This window comes from Rhinatrema bivittatum, chromosome 3 (assembly GCF_901001135.1).
Source record: "Rhinatrema bivittatum chromosome 3, aRhiBiv1.1, whole genome shotgun sequence".
Classification (NCBI taxonomy): Eukaryota; Metazoa; Chordata; class Amphibia; order Gymnophiona; family Rhinatrematidae; genus Rhinatrema; species Rhinatrema bivittatum.
In genome coordinates, this window is record NC_042617.1 from 367,567,802 (window position 1) to 367,585,444 (window position 17,643).

Sequence of the window (17,643 nt, forward strand, 5' to 3'; positions counted from 1 at the left end):
ACTCCACTATTTAAGGCAGGCTCTGACGTTCAGAGCCTGCCTTGGCAACAGGTCTCCATGCTGCCCTGCTATGTGCTTCGTTGCTAGTTCCAGTTCCTATTCCAGTACCTGCTCCTGTTCCAGTATCTGTTACTGTTACAGTTCTAGTACCAGTTCCTGCTCCAGCTCCTGTGCTTCAGTTTCAGTTCCTGCTCCAGACCTCCTTTCCTTTCGGACGGATCTCCTTGGCTTTGACCCAGACTTGAAGGTGACTACAAACCTTGCTGCCTCCCTCTGACCAGCCGCCTGGACCTGACTTCGTACCGCATCACGTATCCTTACTGGGACTCTTCGTCACCGCTGCCCTCCAGCGTACCGCCTTCTTGCCAACCCATCGGGATCATCCATGCAGAGGCCCACCTAAGTACAGCCAGCCCCAGCACCGAAGCTCTTTGAATGTCAACCTTTTATATATGCCAACTAAGATGAGATTCACTTGCTGAAAACTAGGAATAGAGACTTTTCATTCTTGGCCCCTACTTTATGGAATAGTCTCCCAAGTGAAGTATGGTACTGGAAGAATTGCTCCCTTTTTAGGAAAAAGGTCAGGTCTTGGCTATTGTGGCAAGCATTTACAGCTGGAATGAGGCATATGTTCACTTCTGGGGGTGGCAAGATATTTTGCATTTGGTTTGAATATTGTATGTAGAACTTTTAAAATGCTTAGAGAAGCAATATCCTGTTAGGAAGCTGTGTTTCACTGTTTTGTTGTTTTTATAATGTTAATAACCTCTGGAACTAGTAAGTCTATATTTTAGATAATGTAAATTGCATGGAGTGTTTGACAGAGGAGTAATAATTACATTTAAATAAGTACATAATTACCTTGTGAAGGTAATTTTATAACAGTTCATGTAAATTTTGAATCCTCCATAAGTGCAGCAATTTTCAAAGGGAACATACTTGCATGGCTTTCCTTTGAAAATTATCCCACCAAAACTACCCATACACAATTATACCTGCAAAGTTTTTTCAAGGAACTTTACGTGAATACTTTGGAAAATGCAAACATATGCATGTAAGTGCAAAACCCCTCCCCCACCCTGTCCCCAGGAACGACTCTGCTCACTGCAGCTAAACTTACATGTATACAGGCTATATGCGCGTAAGTTTACATGCAAAGGCAAATTTATTAATTATTACTTTCTTCAACATATTTTATGTTGTGTATATTGTAGGGCGTTATTTTGTCTACTCATCAATTATTAAATAATTTAATTATATTGCCAACTCAAATGCTTTATTTAAGAATTTGCAAATATAGGTTATATAGCTCCATTTCATGAAATGTATTTTCCTTCCAGCTTCAGTATCAGTGCAGAGTTATGGAACTCGAACAGCTGCTTGCCTGCAAAGTAATAAATGAACCACAAAAGCTACATGACAAAATGGCCAATCTTAAAGCACTTGAACAGGAGCTACATAACGTTAAGGAGGCTCATCATACCACAGTAGCAAACCTTCAAAGGGAAATAGAACTTCTGCTGAACCAGAATACTAAACTTGAACTCTATAAAAAAGAAAGAGAAGATAAAGACTTCCAATCTATTGAACATCAAGTGGAACAGGCTCATGCTAAAGCCAGACTAGTCAGACTCAATCAAGAGTTGGTTGCTAAAAGTAAAGAAGTACAAGATCTTTCAAAAACGGTTGAGAGACTTCAGAAAGAGAGAATGATGATGCTGTCTGATCAGACTTTAACTGAAAATAAGCAAAGTCTCCAAGAAAGGCAAAGAAAGATCTTACTTATAAAAGGATTAATGAGCCATTCTCAGCAACTCTCGACGGAAAAATGTACCAGCCACATGCCTTTGCCGATTCCCATATTTCTGAAGTCTTACATGAAAATGAAAAGTTAAAGCTTGAGTTAGAAAGATTGTCTGTGGACAACAGCCAACAAAGAGTGAAATTTCAAGCTACATTGTCTGATGCAGAAAACAACATTAGGAGGTAACATAAGATCACAGATTCCAGCAAGTCTAATCCCATAGAGAATTGATTTTTTAATATAAGAAATATATTAGTGTTTTGGTTCAAAAGTTGATTAGTATTATTATACTTCAGTATATTTCATTTTGCAGCATTTTAATTTCCTCTGTTCATTGGTCATCAAAGACAAGCGCTTTCCATGAACTGGCCTTTGATGGAGCTTTTCATGACTTGATCCAGTGAGCTTTTAAAGCTTAGGGGGCCTGTGCATGATCTAACATTCTAGGCAATATTTGCAAAGTGCGCATTTATACTTTCATTCATCACCTCACTGCTAACATGGACATTAATACAGAAAAGTGTGATATCCACTCTAGCTGCCACAATATCCCCCATGCTAACTGGCCCAAAGTGACTTTGCTATTTAACAGGGGGAATGTTCTCCCTCTCTCCATAAGGACTGTGCCATCCCTCGCTCCCACAACAGCCTCTTCTGAGGCTCCAACCTACTCCCAACAGAAGAAAGGACACAGTCCCTTCTTGGATTATCCAAGACTCTACCCCCATTTCCTCTCCAGAATGGGCAGTTGACTGTGTGGGGGAATAGGTAGGCAATGTAGGTGCCCCTTTTCATCAGTAGCAAAGGGCCTGCAGAATCACCTTGCCACCATCATGGCAGCCAGACTAGTACTTAAAAGTATTTCTCTACATAATCAAGTCTAGCACCTTAGAATGCATTTTGAGTGCCACTAGCTGCCATTTTTCTGAGTTTAACAGCCATGCCAGCAGGACTCTGCCAATGAAGAAAGTGGGTACCTCTGGAATGGTATATGCCTATTTCAGAAGAGTAGGTAGGCAATGGCGGGGGGGGGGCATGGATAGTCCCTAGAGGGGGCTTCATCATTGCAGATAAGTGGGGGGAATGGGAAGGAGTGCACTGGAGGGGCTGTGTGAGTGGAGTGGAGGAGTAGCCTAGTGGTTAGAGCAGCGGTTCGTAGCCCGCTCCTTGTGACCTTGGGTAAGTCACTTTACCCTCCATTGCCTCAGGTTCAAGCTTAGGGGGTCATTTTCCAAGTCGCATTATGGCCTTTTTGCACGCGTTAAGGCGTTTTCGCATGCGAAAAACGCCTTAACGCATGCGAAAAGCACCATAACGCATGTTGCCATGCTAATTCGGAAAAGGGACACTCAACCTGGGTAACATCAAGCTAGGTAGAGAGAACATTGTACAAATCTCATCTTTGTGTGAGTTTCCTCACTCAGAAGGTCATCAAATCTTCACAAGAATGTACTGTTCTGTTCGTACGTCTCACTCTGAATGCCAAAGTGGCCCCTAATCTCTACACTACTACTAAACCTCACCTCGAGTTACTAGGTGGGCCTCATATAGAGGTATAAATACCTACTAGCTATAGACAATAAAAATAGAATATATAAACAAATTTTAAAACTACAAAAGCAAAATTACTTGCTGTGAGATTTCTCAGTTTGCTCTTTTATTTTTACTTACTTATAAATGCTTATTTAATATTTTTATAATTTTCAGCATCTTTTTCTCTTTGTAGCTGTACTTTTTGGGTTGGTTGTTTTTTAGCTGAGCCATAAGTTGGAATGTTTTGGTGGAACACAAGTGTGTTGCAGCGCAGTTTCAAGGTCTGGTAATTCATGGAATGACCAAAAATTCTTATTAATACCAGAAATTTAATTTCAAACTCAAAGGCAGCAATTCAATCTGAGAAAAAAATCAGTTCCTGCAGTACAATTTAATGCTCCTCTGTCCCCCAACATGGGACCATGTTTCGCCGAAGCTCCATCAGGAGGAACAGTTCTACAGAAGACATAAGAACATCAGTGCAAAGAGAATAATTTAACAAAATCATATTAATGGCTAGAGTAAAGGGATGGTAAGTTAAAAAAACATATATACCTCATTGAGACGTTATTTTGATGTCACTTACCCTATCAGTGTTCACACATCCCACCTCCCGGAAGAATGATACTCTTCATCATACTTCTTCTTGTAACACTATAGGAGTAATTTATGTCATTCTTTGCCCATGTACATTCCTGTATATTGGAAAATCTATCCACAAGGTAAAATCTAGAATTTTTGAGCATTGTTCATGCATCAGGCATGCTAAATTGGAAGATCCTCTAGTCGCACATTGGCTGGATTTTAACCATTCCCTCACTGATCTCCAATTTTTTGTTTTAGAAGTGGTGCCTCCACCACTGTGTGGCAGTGATTTTTCAAGACTCCTTGTACATCGAGAGCAATGCTGGATATTTACACTTAATTCCTTAATCCACTTTGGTCTAAATAGGGACATTGAGTGGTCTGCCTGTTTTTAGTCTTTCGTTCCAGTTCCAGCCTATCATCACTTATACTACCTGTCTTCAGATCTTGTGATGTCAGTGATTTTTGTGACATTCTTAGCTCCGCCCCAGCCTATCGTACTTTGATGGCATTTTTCGCACACTTTTCAGATCCTTGAGAATATCTTTTAGCTGTCTCAATACACCCCTGCTTTTAAAGCCGAATAAGGTTGGCTTTCGGTGGGCGTTCTGATCTTCCACTATGTAATTCACTCGAGATATTGTTTCCCTTCTCTTACCCTCTTTAAACTTTTTTCAGATCTATTATAAATTGTGATATCCAAATAACCTTTCAACAAGGTTTTTTTTTTTTTTTTACCTTACATTGCTTTACTGTAGCCACTAATTGGACTATATTTTTGTTAAATGATTCTCTTTGCATTGATGTTCTTATGTCCTCTCTAGAATTGTTCCTCCTGATAAGCTTCAGCGAAACATAGTCCCGTGTCAAGGGACAGAGGAGCATTAAATTGTACTGCAGGGACTGATTTTGTCCCATGATGAATTGCTGCCTTTGACTTTGGAATTCAATTTCTGGTATTAATTTTAAGAATTTTTGGTCGTTCCATGAGTTAACAGACCTTGAGAGTGCGCTGCAGCACACTTGTGTTTCTTGATATAATTTGGTGTGTTTTTCCTATTTTCCACGTCCTTTGTGATGTTTTGGTGGAAGCAATTAAATTCCAGTGAACTTGCCTGCAGGCTCACTGACTTGTTTCTTTAGGGAACTTGTTCATTTGAATAGTTTTCCCAAGTATCACATGAGAAGGCACTTTCTCTTTTGGTGGGAGACAATTGTTTTTTTTCCCACATTTTGGCCTAGACTTATCATTTTGCTATAATTTTTGGTTAGGGTAATTTTCCTGTGCAACGCGCATTAAATTTATCACAACCCGCAAAGTGCCTGGACTGGCTTTTATTGCATTTTGAGCTGCTGCTGGCTAGAGAGAGAGAGAGAGAGACTCTTTATAAGGCTGTCATATAAGTAAACTAGTTTTACCACTTTAAGAGGGGCAACTAGTAACTCAGGTGAGGGTTTGGTGGTGAGCTACATTGTTGCGATAGCTGTGCATTATGGCCGAAACGGGAATTGCAATATTTATCACAAATCCCATTTCGTGCAGGGAGAGAGGGGAGAGGAAGGGAGGAGAGAGAGAGAGAGAGCCTCTGAGATTTGTACATTGTACTCTCGACCTAGCTTGAAAGCAGCTAGATAGAGTGCACCAAACCAGGTTGAGAATACATTGTACAAATAAATCTCTTCTATTTATACCTTTCATCATTCCAAATCACATAAAATCTTTACTGATGGTAATTGCTATTCATACCTCTGACTGTGCGTTAATTTGCTTAGAACAACAACTACTAGCCTTAAAAGTCACAGAGGAAAGAGAGTAACCTGAACAAAGTGGTCGCTATTACTCTTAACAGAAGGCATGAGATTGGGGGGGGGCAGGGATAACCTGCATGGAGCAGCAGTTGTACCCTAAAAAAAAGATTGTTGGGCAGACTGGATAGATCATTGGTTCTTTTTCTGCCATAATTTACTGTATTACTATGATTCTGCGCCACCCTATCTATCCTCTCCTGATTAAGCCCCTTCTTGTACTCTGTACTCTTCAGTTATACAGTCTGGGGCAAATTTTAAAAGCCCTATGCCCTATGTGCGCGCTGGGCCTATTTTCAAAAGGCCCGACAGCGTGCGTAAAGCCCCAGGATGTGTGCAAGTCCCGGGGCTTGAAAAAATGGACGGTCCGGGGGCAGGGGCATGGCCAGAGGCCTCTGCAAGGCCACTGGGCTGGGGGATCGCGCACCGGCAGTTGGCCAGCGCGCACAAGTTACCCCTGCCTCTGGCAGGCATAACTTGTCAGATACGGGGGAGTTCGGGCTGGGGGGCAGGACAAGTAGGGGAAGGGAGGAGAAGGTGCGGGGGGGAAGGAAAGTTCCCTCGAGGCCGCTCCGATTTCAGAGCGGCCTCGGAGGGAACGGGGAAAGCCAGCTGGTCTCCCCAAGGGCTCGGCGCGCCAACCCCTGATTTTATAACATGCGCGCGGCTGCGCACGCATGTTATAAAATCAGGCGTATATTTGTGCGCGCCAGGTACATTTCAAAATCTGCCCCTCTATGTTTAACCTCATACAAAACAGGCTTCTTCCACATTGCAAATAATTCTCACTGCTTGTTCCTTTCCTTTGCTGCTATCTCACCTTTGATATCCAAGACTTGTCTTTCTTACTTTTTAAATTCTAGACTTAAAACACATTTTTTCTGTCTTGGTTTTCTCAAACTTGTCATAACTGCATAATTCTTATACTGTTTTGCTCCGTCGTACCAGTTTGTTGTAAGGCACCTTAGGCAAGGACAACCATATAAATGCTAACATAAATCATTAATAAAATAGTATACTATTTCATATATCATGAATGTCTGACTCATTTTAGAAAAGGAACATGTATGTTATTTAGCTTGCCAGTGCTTGTCTTACAGGACAAGAGAAGATGCAGCGGAGTACCTGGCAGCCCTGAAAGCTTCACATCAGAGTGAATTGGAGAAAATTCTGTGCAAGAATGCAGTAGAACATTCTTCTTCCAAAGTAGCAGCACTAAGTAGCAAAGTATCAACCCAAGAGGTGAGAACTGTCATACTTCTTGTTCTCTAAAAATACATTTTACAGTCATAGCATATTCAAAATAGTTTAATTGATAAGAGAGGTTTTATTTGGCCATCAGCCATCTCTTTTGAGAAGAGCATGTTTTATTTAAAAGGATTCGATTTTTTTTTGCCCAATTACCCAGGCAAGATATAGCAGAACTATACAATGACACTTACACATAAAAACCAATAAGATATCTAACAATGTGTTCCCAATCCCCATTTCCCCACCCAATCAATACATCATTTCAACAGATAAAAATGCATTAGCTCAACACATTCAAATTTACAGTAATAAAAAGTAAAAATATGCATGTACTTTCTCTGGTGTAAAGTTTGAAGCTGAAATGTACCTGTGGACTACATCCCAAAATGGACAATCTGGAAATTCCCCTCATATTAAACTTAAGTGATTATGCATTGTGTCAAGGGCCCTGTTATTTTCTTATAGGGCTCCATTAATCCATATTATTTTTGGCTGTAGGGAGGCAATAGTCACAGATATTCATTTTTTTTCATCAACTATCAACTATTATAGAAGCAGTTCTCTGAAGACAAGCAGGTTCATCAAATCATAGAAGCAGGTCATGTGACGGTACTCTACCAGAGCTTTCTGTAAAGAACTTGTTTGCATGCGTGGGTTTTCCCATGGCTGCTGCAGCCCTGCGGCTCCCTTCAGTTCATTTTCATCCACATGATATGTTAGACATTGTGAGCTTGGGTGGCTTGCTGATTTTCTTACCAAGACCCCTTATCCTCTTAGATTTTTGACAATTTCTTAAATTCCTTATATTTTTCATCATCTCCTAGCTGGCATGCAGGATTTTTTCTTTTCTCCATCATGAGTATACTAGCAGTCTGTTCCATTTTTCTTCAAGTCTTTGATTGACTTTCTTAAGTGAAAATTCCATTTTTTGTTTGCTACATTTGTTTCTTCATCAGGTTAGAGAAACAGACCATTGTATTCAAGTTCTTCTCAACTGTAAATAAAAGAGGCTGAATTTTCAAAACCACTTGCATGCATAAACCTTGATTTATGCACATAAATCACTGGATTAGTGCAAGTAAGAGTATGCACGTTGCCAGGCTATGCACATATTTTTTCATGAACTGAAGAGGAGTTCCAGGGAACGGAGTTGGAACCTATATGCATACTTTTTTATTTTAAAAAGTATGCACGTAAATTCCTGAACATACGCAGATCAGTCCAGACCAGTGGGTTATGCATCCCTACCAGCAGATGGCGGCAGAGAGCAAACTTTGTGTCTGTGCCCTATAATTGAGAGTGCCACCTGCAGGCCCTCAGTATTTCTCTGCCACCAGCAGATGGTAGAGGGGCATACTTGCAGCCCTGACTGGGCGTTCACAGAATGTTTCTGCTCCTCAGGGTAGCTAGGTCTTGTTTCTGAGACCATCCCTTGGATTGAGCCGGGCGAACAGGAGGTTGGATACCCCTGGTGATGCTAGCCTGCTACTTCCGAGGCCCCTGATAGCCAGGGGACTGGCTCCCTCTTCGGCCTCGAGGTTCCCTCCTTGTCACAGCTGCCAGCTCAGGGGAGTATCCCTTTAAAGGGTTTTTTTTGTTTCTACCCACCTGTACTTAAGTTTTATTTAAGTTAAAAAAAAAAAATAGGAGTCTAGTTTATTTTTGTCTTACTTCTGAACGCAGCAGCTAATCCGGTTAATTGACCTGCTTCGCAGGGCAAGCACCGGCCAGGCTGTGAAGGTAAGGGGCCTGTGTGGGAGTGGGAGGACCGCGGACCACAGCCGGGGGGGGGGGGGGGGCAGGTTCTTTCCCCCGGAGGGAAGCAGAGGAGTTCCGACATGTAGTGGTGTGACTGTGACTTTGGAGCATGTGCCATTTTCTTCTCTTGTTCCTCTTGGCCCATCTCGGCTTCCCGTGCGGCAGTGTGGTAGCACGCCATTTTTTGTGACTCGCCTCCTGCTAGGGCCAGGTGCTCAACTGGCTCCCCGGGAGTAAAAACAAAAAAAAAAGAAAAGTTTCTGGTGACAGGAATGCTTGAGAATGTCGGAGTTGCCGACGGTGGAGCCTTGTGCAGCCTGCGGCACAGTGTCCATCCCCCTCAATTCCTTTTCCCTCTGCACGGGTTGTGCACAGGGAAGGGAGGAGTCGTCGGCTAAGGGCAAACGAGATAAAAAATCTTCCCGCTCACTGGAGCCTGGCTTGGATCCCAAGGAGGGACAGGCTGTTAAGGAGGCAGTTTGCGGCCTGCCTCCCCCCCCCCCCCCCTTTCTCCCACGGGGCGGGAACTGGGGCACGAACAAGAGAAGGACACTGACTTGGCTAACAGTGATCCTGAGGGAGACTCTTCCCTGTCTAAGGGGTTTTCTCCTGAATTTATCCTACTTATGCATGAAGCTTTCCTGGCTAGGGTTATTTAGTCTTTCAGATAATAGAAAGACATGGGGGCATTCCATGAAGTTAGCATGTGGCACATTTACAACTAATCGGAGAAAGTTCTTTTTCACTCAACGCACAATTAAATTCTGGAATTTGTTGTCAGAGGATGTGGTTAGTGCAGTTAGTATAGCTGTGTTTAAAAAAGGATTGGATAAGTTCTTAGAGGAGAAGTCCATTACCTGCTATTAATTATGTTGACTTAGAAAATAGCCACTGCTATTACTTGTATCAGTGTTCATCAACAAACCTCTTCCCTTTAATAATAATTCTGTAACAGATACCAATACAAGGGACACTTGTGTGCTGGTATTGCTTATGTACGGCGGCTCTTGTTCAAGGACAGCCAATTTTATGGATGTCCTTCTCTGTAGCCCCGTCTATTAATCTTTATTATCCTGAATTCAATGCAGATTCTTTTATTCTTTTGTTTTTTTATTTTTCTAAAAAATCCCCTTATTTCCCCGTTTTATGAGGCGACCCGCTGTGTAGTTGTCAATACTTATCGAGGCTTCCGTCTCAAGTGCTTCTCGCGGTGATCGCGTCTGCTTGCCCGACATGGGCCATGTTTCGGCACTCTTGTGCCTGCTTCAGGGGCTACGGGGGGGGTTGGTTGTGCTGTGTCCTAATCAGGTACTCAACAGCAATTATATCTCCGACTATGGAAATAAAGCAGTTAATTCTCATCTCCAAGCTTACTATAACAAAGCTTTTCTACCTACCGTTCACACTTTCTAAAGTACTTACTGTTATGTTGACCGTGTTTCTACTCGTGGACGGCGCCTTCCTTCTGTGTCTGGGGCACGCCTCGCCTATTCTACTTTTATACTCACTATGGGTCCCCACCCATTAATTTCACGAGACCGAGACTAGCTAGGATGTTCTTAATCTAAGTAATTAATGTCATGGGACCGCCTCTTAGAGAACTGGCTCCTCCCGTATCCGCCCTCCTTGTCATCTTTAGGGTGTGTCTGTGTTGTAGAATCCGCCTCAATTGATGCGGCTGCCGCCTCTATGTCCGTATCCACCCTCTTTGTCATCTTCGGGATGTGTTTTTGTTTCTTGAGACCCGCCTAGATTCATGCCGCTGCAGCCTCTGCGATGGTATACAGCTCCACCCGTTTATAACTGAATCAGCTCATATTATAACTTGTATCTCTGTAGACTAATGTAGAAATTTATTTTTCAGACCAATCCCTCCGGTTTCTATTCCTTTCTTGAGTAGTGATCACTTATCTCTCTTGGTTTCATATCTTGACTGTCGTTGACTGTCGTTGGCTGTAATCAGCTGCTTGAATGATGTCCAAATACTTCAAGCTCATGTGTGGGTTTTTTTCCTTTTTTGTGTGTCATGATGTTGGTTACCTCGGGGTACATTGCGTTTGTCTGACTCTCAAATGTGCAAATGTAAATGGCTTTATTCTATACGCATGATGTTACTTGATAGAGCTCTTATACTGTCCTCATCGTCTCATTCATTTATGTCAATTATGATTAACAGAATACTGTCCAATCTATCTCACGGTTAAGTCCATTGGGGGGTAGTGGTGTTCCAGTGTAAATGAACTTCTGTTCCACTTGTGTGAGTTTCAAATTCAAGTCTCCCCCTCTTGGGTGTGTCTGTAGCTGAAAAATCACTGCTACCTGAAAGTCTTCTGGTGGATGACCCAGTTCCAGCCAATGATCAGTGAGAGGTGCTCCTTCTACTTGGTGTCTGAGGCGACTCACATGTTCTTGTATTCTATTTTTCAACTTTCTCATGGTTTTCCCTATGTAGATTTTAGGACATGTGCACCACAGTGCATAAATGACTTTTGTTGACTCACAGTCATATGTATGTCGAAATTGAAAAGGTTCCCTTCCTGGTATGTCAAGCGATGTGCCTTCATAGACAAAACTGCATGCACTGCATTTACCACATTTTTTGTGGTGGCCCTGTTGACCACCACTCTCTGGTGCTGATGGTAACAAGTTCGAATGGACCACGAGGTCTTTCAGGTTTCTGGCTTTAGTGAGGGCAAACATAGGTTTCTCTTGGAATTCAGGGTGAATCTGTAGAATGGCCCAATGTCTTAGAATACTTTTTTTCAACAATTGTGTTTGGGGTGTATACGGTAATACACACACCATCCTTTCGTTTTTATGTTGAGTTTTGGGTTCTAAGAGTAAGTCTCTATTGGCCCATCTAGCCCCTTTTATATGCTCTTTTGACTATTGCTTGCGGGTACCCCCTTTGTAGAAACCTATCAGTCATGTCTTTTGACTGTGTCTTGTATTCAGTTGTAGTGGAGCATAGTCTTCTTAGACGTAGAAAATTGTCCAACTGGTAAATTGTCTCTGAGATGATGGGGGTGAAACGAGGAGTAATGGAGTAATGTATTGCGATCTGTGGGTTTCCTAAAGATGGTGAAATGAAATCCTGTATCTGTCAAGGTAATCTGAATGTCCAAAAAAGATATAGTCTGATGATGATGCTGGCTGGTAAACCGTAGATGTGGATTGCAGCTGTTTAACCATGTCATGAATTCAGTTAGTTGTCCTTCGCCTCCTCGCCAGATGAAGAAGATGTCATCGATAAACCTCTTCCAATGCTCTATGTGTCTGTAATATGGGCTTGTGTATACCCATTGCTGTTCAAATGTTGCCATAAACAGATTGGCCACATCGGGGGCCATGGTGGCCCCCATTGCTGTCCCTTTTATTTGCTTGTAAAAGGTCCCTGAGAACATGAAATAGTTTTCCTGTAATGCTATACTGGCCAATTCTCCTATAAAGGCGTTCGGAATTCTCTGCGGTGTTTGAGACGTAATCAGGGTGTTCATGATGACCTCTATTGCTTCACTCTGGGGGATCGAGGTGTATAGTGCTGTGACATCTACAGTGACCAGTATTGTTGATGTGGGGTCTGGATGCAGGTCCTGTAACATAGTCATTAGATGCGATGAGTCTCGAATGTATGACGTTATTTCAGGTATGAATTTACGCAGTGACCGATCTACGAATTGTGATAATGGTTCCAGAAGTGATCCCTTTGATGATACTATCGGTCGACCAGGAGGTTGTTGTAATGATTTATGTATCTTAGGGACTGTATAGAAAACTGGGCTTACTGGGTGTTTTACTGTAAGAAATCTTGCTTCTTTTTCTGTGATCCAGTTGGCCTTGAGGGCTTCTTCTATTCTCGCGTCTATTACTCTCTTAATGTGCAAAGTGGGGTCAGCATCCAACTTCTGATAATATTCACAATCGTTTAATTGGCGTTCCACCTCCCTAATATATGCTGATTTGTCTTGCACTACTACTGAACCCCCTTTGTCTGCCGGTTTATGATGATTTCTGAATTGTTTCTGGATGTCTTTGAGCGCATATGTCTCGGCTATTGTGAGATTATGTTGTTTCCGTAAATGAGGGACTACTTTGTTTAAAGCTATCTTGTCTTACCACCTCTGCGAATGTGTAGATTACCGGGTCTATGGGTCCTGGGGGGACCCACGTTGATCGGGGTGCCAATACATCCTCCTGCTGTGCAGGGCTCTCCGTGTGTGCAAAGAATAATTTCAGTCGTAGTTGTCTGATGAACCTGTGCAAGAATTTTTCCCCTTCAAAAGCTGTATATTGGTTCACCGGTGCGAACGACAAACCCTTATTTAATACTGACAAAGAGGGTGGATACCATCGCAGAGGCTGCAGCGGCATGAATCTAGGCGGGTCTCAAGAAACAAAACACATCCCGAAGATGACAAAGAGGGTGGATACGGACATAGAGGCGGCAGCCGCATCAATTGAGGCGGATTCTACAACACAAACACACCCTAAAGATGACAAGGAGGGCGGATACGGGAGGAGCCAGTTCTCTAAGAGGCGGTCCCATGACATTAATTACTAGATTAAGAACATCCTAGCTAGTCTCGGTCCTCGTGAAATTAATGGGTGGGGACCCATAGTGAGTATAAAAAGTAGAATAGGCGAGCGCGCCCCAGACACAGAAGGAAGGCGCCGTCCACGAGTAGAAACACGGTCAACATAACAGTAAGTACTTTAGAAAGTGTGAACGGTAGGTAGAAAAGCTTTGTTATAGTAAGCTTGGAGATGAGAATTAACTGCTTTATTTCCATAGTCGGAGATATAATTGCTGTTGAGTACCTGATTAGGAACACAGCACAACCAACCCCCCCCCCGTAGCCCCTGAAGCAGGCACAAGAGTGCCGAAACATGGCCCATGTCGGGCAAGCAGACGCGATCACCGCAAGAAGCACTTGAGAACGGAAGCCTCGATAAGTATTGACAACTAACACAGCGGGTCGCCTCATAAAACGGGGAAATAAGGGGATTTTTAGAAAAAATAAAAAAACAAAAGAATAAAAGAATCTGCATTGAATTCAGGATAATAAAGATTAATAGACGGGGCTACAGAGAAGGACATCCATAAAATTGGCTGTCCTTGAACAAGAGCCGCCGTACATAAGCAATACCAGCACACAAGTGTCCCTTGTATTGGTATCTGTTACAGAATACTTGTATCAGTAGCATGGGATAGACTTAGTTTTTGGATACTTGCCAGGTTCTTATGGCCTGGATTGGCCAATTGTTGGAAACAGGATGCTGGGCTTGATGGACCCTTGGTCTGACCCAGTATGGCATGTTCTTATGTAAGATAATTATTGTTTAAAAGATTTGGTAAGTTCTTATTTGCCCAGCCAATCTTTGCATTTCTTACATCACAGAATTTATTAGCTACTGCTATTTTAATATCTTGCTACTTTGTCTACTACTAGAACAAAGGTGTTTTCTTTTTTAAGTCCTACTCTTTGGAATTTGTTGCCTGCAGAATACATAATGAAACTGATTACCTACAATTTAGAAAGAAAGTAAAAATATGGCTTGATTTTAGAAACTTTTAATTAGTGCTGTCTATTGCTAAGCATGCATTCTAAAGCAGGGGTCCCCCAACCACCGGTCCGCGGACCAGGACCAGGCCGGTTGGGGGTTTTTGCCGGTCCGCAGCGCCGCCACAGATCAGCACCAGGGGCCGGTGGAAGCACAGGGCGCCGAGTATTAGGGGCGCCGCGAGCAGTGGTTCCCGAGGGGAGCCAAGCCCCCCCGGGCGCAGGGAGGCTCATGCGGCTGCCAGTGGACCTCATCCCACTGGCGGCTGGAGCAGCGACACGCATATAGCAGGCAGATCGGCAGGGCCGTGGTGGATCTCACATCACCACGGCCCGAAGAAAAAAAGATAGCATTTTAAACGCGCTGATGCTCCTCCTCCTTCCTGCCTGTGCGGCCCCGGAGGAACGTCTTCCGGAACCGCGTGGGAAGGAAGGAGGAGGAGAAGAAGCAGCACTTATGGGCCGCCCGCAAATCCCAAGTCACAGCGGCCCATCCTGCGGCGACCCGCGAAGAGGAGCCCAGCGGAGAGAGAGAGGCTGAGGGTCTGTAGAGTGTGTGCGTGTATGAGATGAGTGAGACTGTGTGTGGGAGTGAGGACCTGAAATGTTTGCAGAGACAGCATGTGAGAGGCCTGTGTGTTGTGAGAGAGACAGCATGTGAGAGCCTGTGTGTATGAATGATTATATGAGAGAGAGCATGTGACAGTGAGAGCCTGTACTTGAGCAAGACAGCATGTGGGAGTGAGAGAGAGCCTGTGTGTGTGAGTCAGACAGCACGTGCCAGTGAGAGACTGGGTGTATGAATGATTGATATGAGAGAGAGCATGTGACAGTGAGAGCCTGTGTGTGTGAGAGAGAGAGAAAGCATGTGAGAATGAGAACCTGACTCTGTGTTTGAGGGAAGAAGATGGAGAGAAAAGAAATAGAAAAAAAGGCAATATAAAAGGAATTGGCCAAAAAATAAGAAAGGGAAGGTGGAAAAAAATAAGAAAGGGAAAGTGGGAAAAAAAGCCTGTGACCACCAATTAGAAAACTAAGATCAGACAGCAAAAGTAAAACAAATAAATTACTTTTTAGTGATTGGCACATGTAATCTTTGGGAATGTGCAAGAAGTAGCACTTTCTCTATGCGGATCTCACAATGTACAAGATCAACATGGAGGAAGTGGAAGCACACGGGGCCTGCTCAGAGGAGGCAGCAGAATGGGCTTCAGTGTCAGAAGCAGCAATCAGCACCTCCCCAATAGCCATGCGGCAGCAGTGACAGTGGCAGCAGAGGAATGAGAGAGGCTCCGAGGTTGCTGGCAAAAGAAAGAGAGGGGGGTCTGCCTTTAGTGTGTGCATGTGTATGAATGGGAGTCTGCCTGGGGGTGTATGTGTGTGAATGCATGGGTGCCTGCCTGAGGATGTGTCTGTGGATGAGAATGAATGGGTGTCTTCCTGGAGTTTGTATGTGTGAGAATAGGTGCCTGCCTGTGTGTGGTGTATGTGTGTGTGTGTGAGAATAAATTGGTGCCTGCCTGGGGGTCTGTGTGTGAGAATGAATGTGTGCATGCCTGGGGGATGGGGAGGGAGTGGTATGAAAATGAATGGGAGCCTGCCTGGGGGTCTGTGTGTGTGAGAATTAATGTGTGCATGCCTGGGGGATGGGGAGGGAGTGGTGTGAAAATGAATGGGAGCCTGCCTGGGGTTCAGTGTCTGAATGACTGGGAGCTTGGTTTGGTGCTCACAGCCAGGGGAGGTCATGAGAGGGAAGGCATCAGGTGGAGGAGAGAGGTGTGAAGTTTGGGAAACAAGCCCAGTGCTCCCACTCATTCTGAACCTATGGTGAGTTGAGTCACATTCACATTATAAATGTCATAATTAAATGATAAGTATGCACTAAAATCCAACCCCCTCCATAACCCCGCCCCCATATGACCAAAGCCCCGCCCCTGCCCCACCCCCACCCCACCGGGCCATGGAAAAATGGTCTTGCTTGAAGCCGGTCCCTGATGCAAAAAAGGTTGGGGACCACTGTTCTAAAGTATGTAATGTAGTAGTGATGAAGATGTTGTGATAGTTTTATGTATTATTTACTAAGTATGTAGTCTGTAATCTGTTTTAATTGCTTGAAAGGCATAATATAAGTGAGTGAATAAAAAAAATAAATATGTTGGACACCACTTTTGGACTCCTTTTGAATTTTTTCCTGCTGATTTCAGTGAAAGGGCTGAATGGATGGACACTGGGTTGAGTCTTTTTTCTACCTATTTTACTCAGTTTGTTTCCTTCCATCTTTCCTGTACAATATTGCTCCTTGGTGAGATTTTCTATCTAGAGTGTGTGCCGTGAGTAAGCCCAAGAGTGATTGCACTCAAGGCCTTGAAAGATAATTCTTCTTTCCTGTCTGGCTTGAACCCAGACCCATGGCACCCCTACTTAAGGATAAAACACTAGATAGGAGACCTGCTACATGTCCATTTCCAACTGCACAGTTTATAAAATACAGGCATAACTTTAGGTACATTTAATTCTTAGCTAATGTTTCCCATAATTCTCCAACTGAACCAGTGGAACTTATTGCTGTATTTCCTTCCACTGTAGGCCACCTCTGCTCTTCTTTCCTCTCTGTTGCATTCAGTGTGCCTTTGATCACTGTGTTCATCTTCAAAATTTTGGCCTCCAGGTAAATGCCACAGTGTTTCACACTTAGAACACTTGTCAGACTGGGAGAATTCACTCCCCAAGACTGAGCATCGCCTCTGTGAAATACTGAAGCTCCCACAAGGGTTATGTACATTATCCAAGTATACGCCAGGGGCTTCACTATTGCCAGAACAAGTGACTTGATAATAATCCATTGGTCTGACAGATTCTTATGGATTCTTATGGATTTTTATGGATTCTACTTACTTTTGACCATGTTGCAAATGGCAGGAAGGAAAAAAACATTAAGGAGGACTGAGAACAGAGCATATCTTAATGGAATGTCTAGCGAGCCACCATCTTAACCTTAGAAATTGATCATTATTATTGCTAGATGACATAATGTTCTGTAGTATTTTCACTAAAGTTAGATGATGTTTTACCTTTTCTGTCCATTTACCTTTATTTCGTAAACAAGAAATTACTACTACAATCTGGGAAATTCAGTTAAGAATTTAATTGAATTAATGAACTTTATTCCCATAAACCCATTTGCCATGACTAGATTGTAAGCTCCATAGAAAATGGATTGTCTCTTATACAGGGGCGGATTGACCTATCGGGGGATCGGGCATCCCCCAGTGGGCCGGTCTAACTGGTCATGTGGTCTCGACCGTGTGGCTCTTCCTCAGCGCCTCCCAGCTAGCCCCCAGC

The 17,643-nt window shown here is 43.3% G+C and overlaps 1 protein-coding gene across 1 annotated transcript in view; it reads left to right on the forward strand.

Annotated features, from left to right (window-relative positions):
- CEP162 (centrosomal protein 162) overlaps positions 1–17,643 on the forward strand; it is a 423,542-nt gene that overhangs the window by 368,755 nt on the left and 37,144 nt on the right. Inside the window, 3 exon segments of the mRNA XM_029595494.1 lie at positions 1,344–1,746; positions 1,749–1,989; positions 6,832–6,973. Of these exon segments, the coding sequence (XP_029451354.1) occupies positions 1,344–1,746; positions 1,749–1,989; positions 6,832–6,973 (786 nt within the window).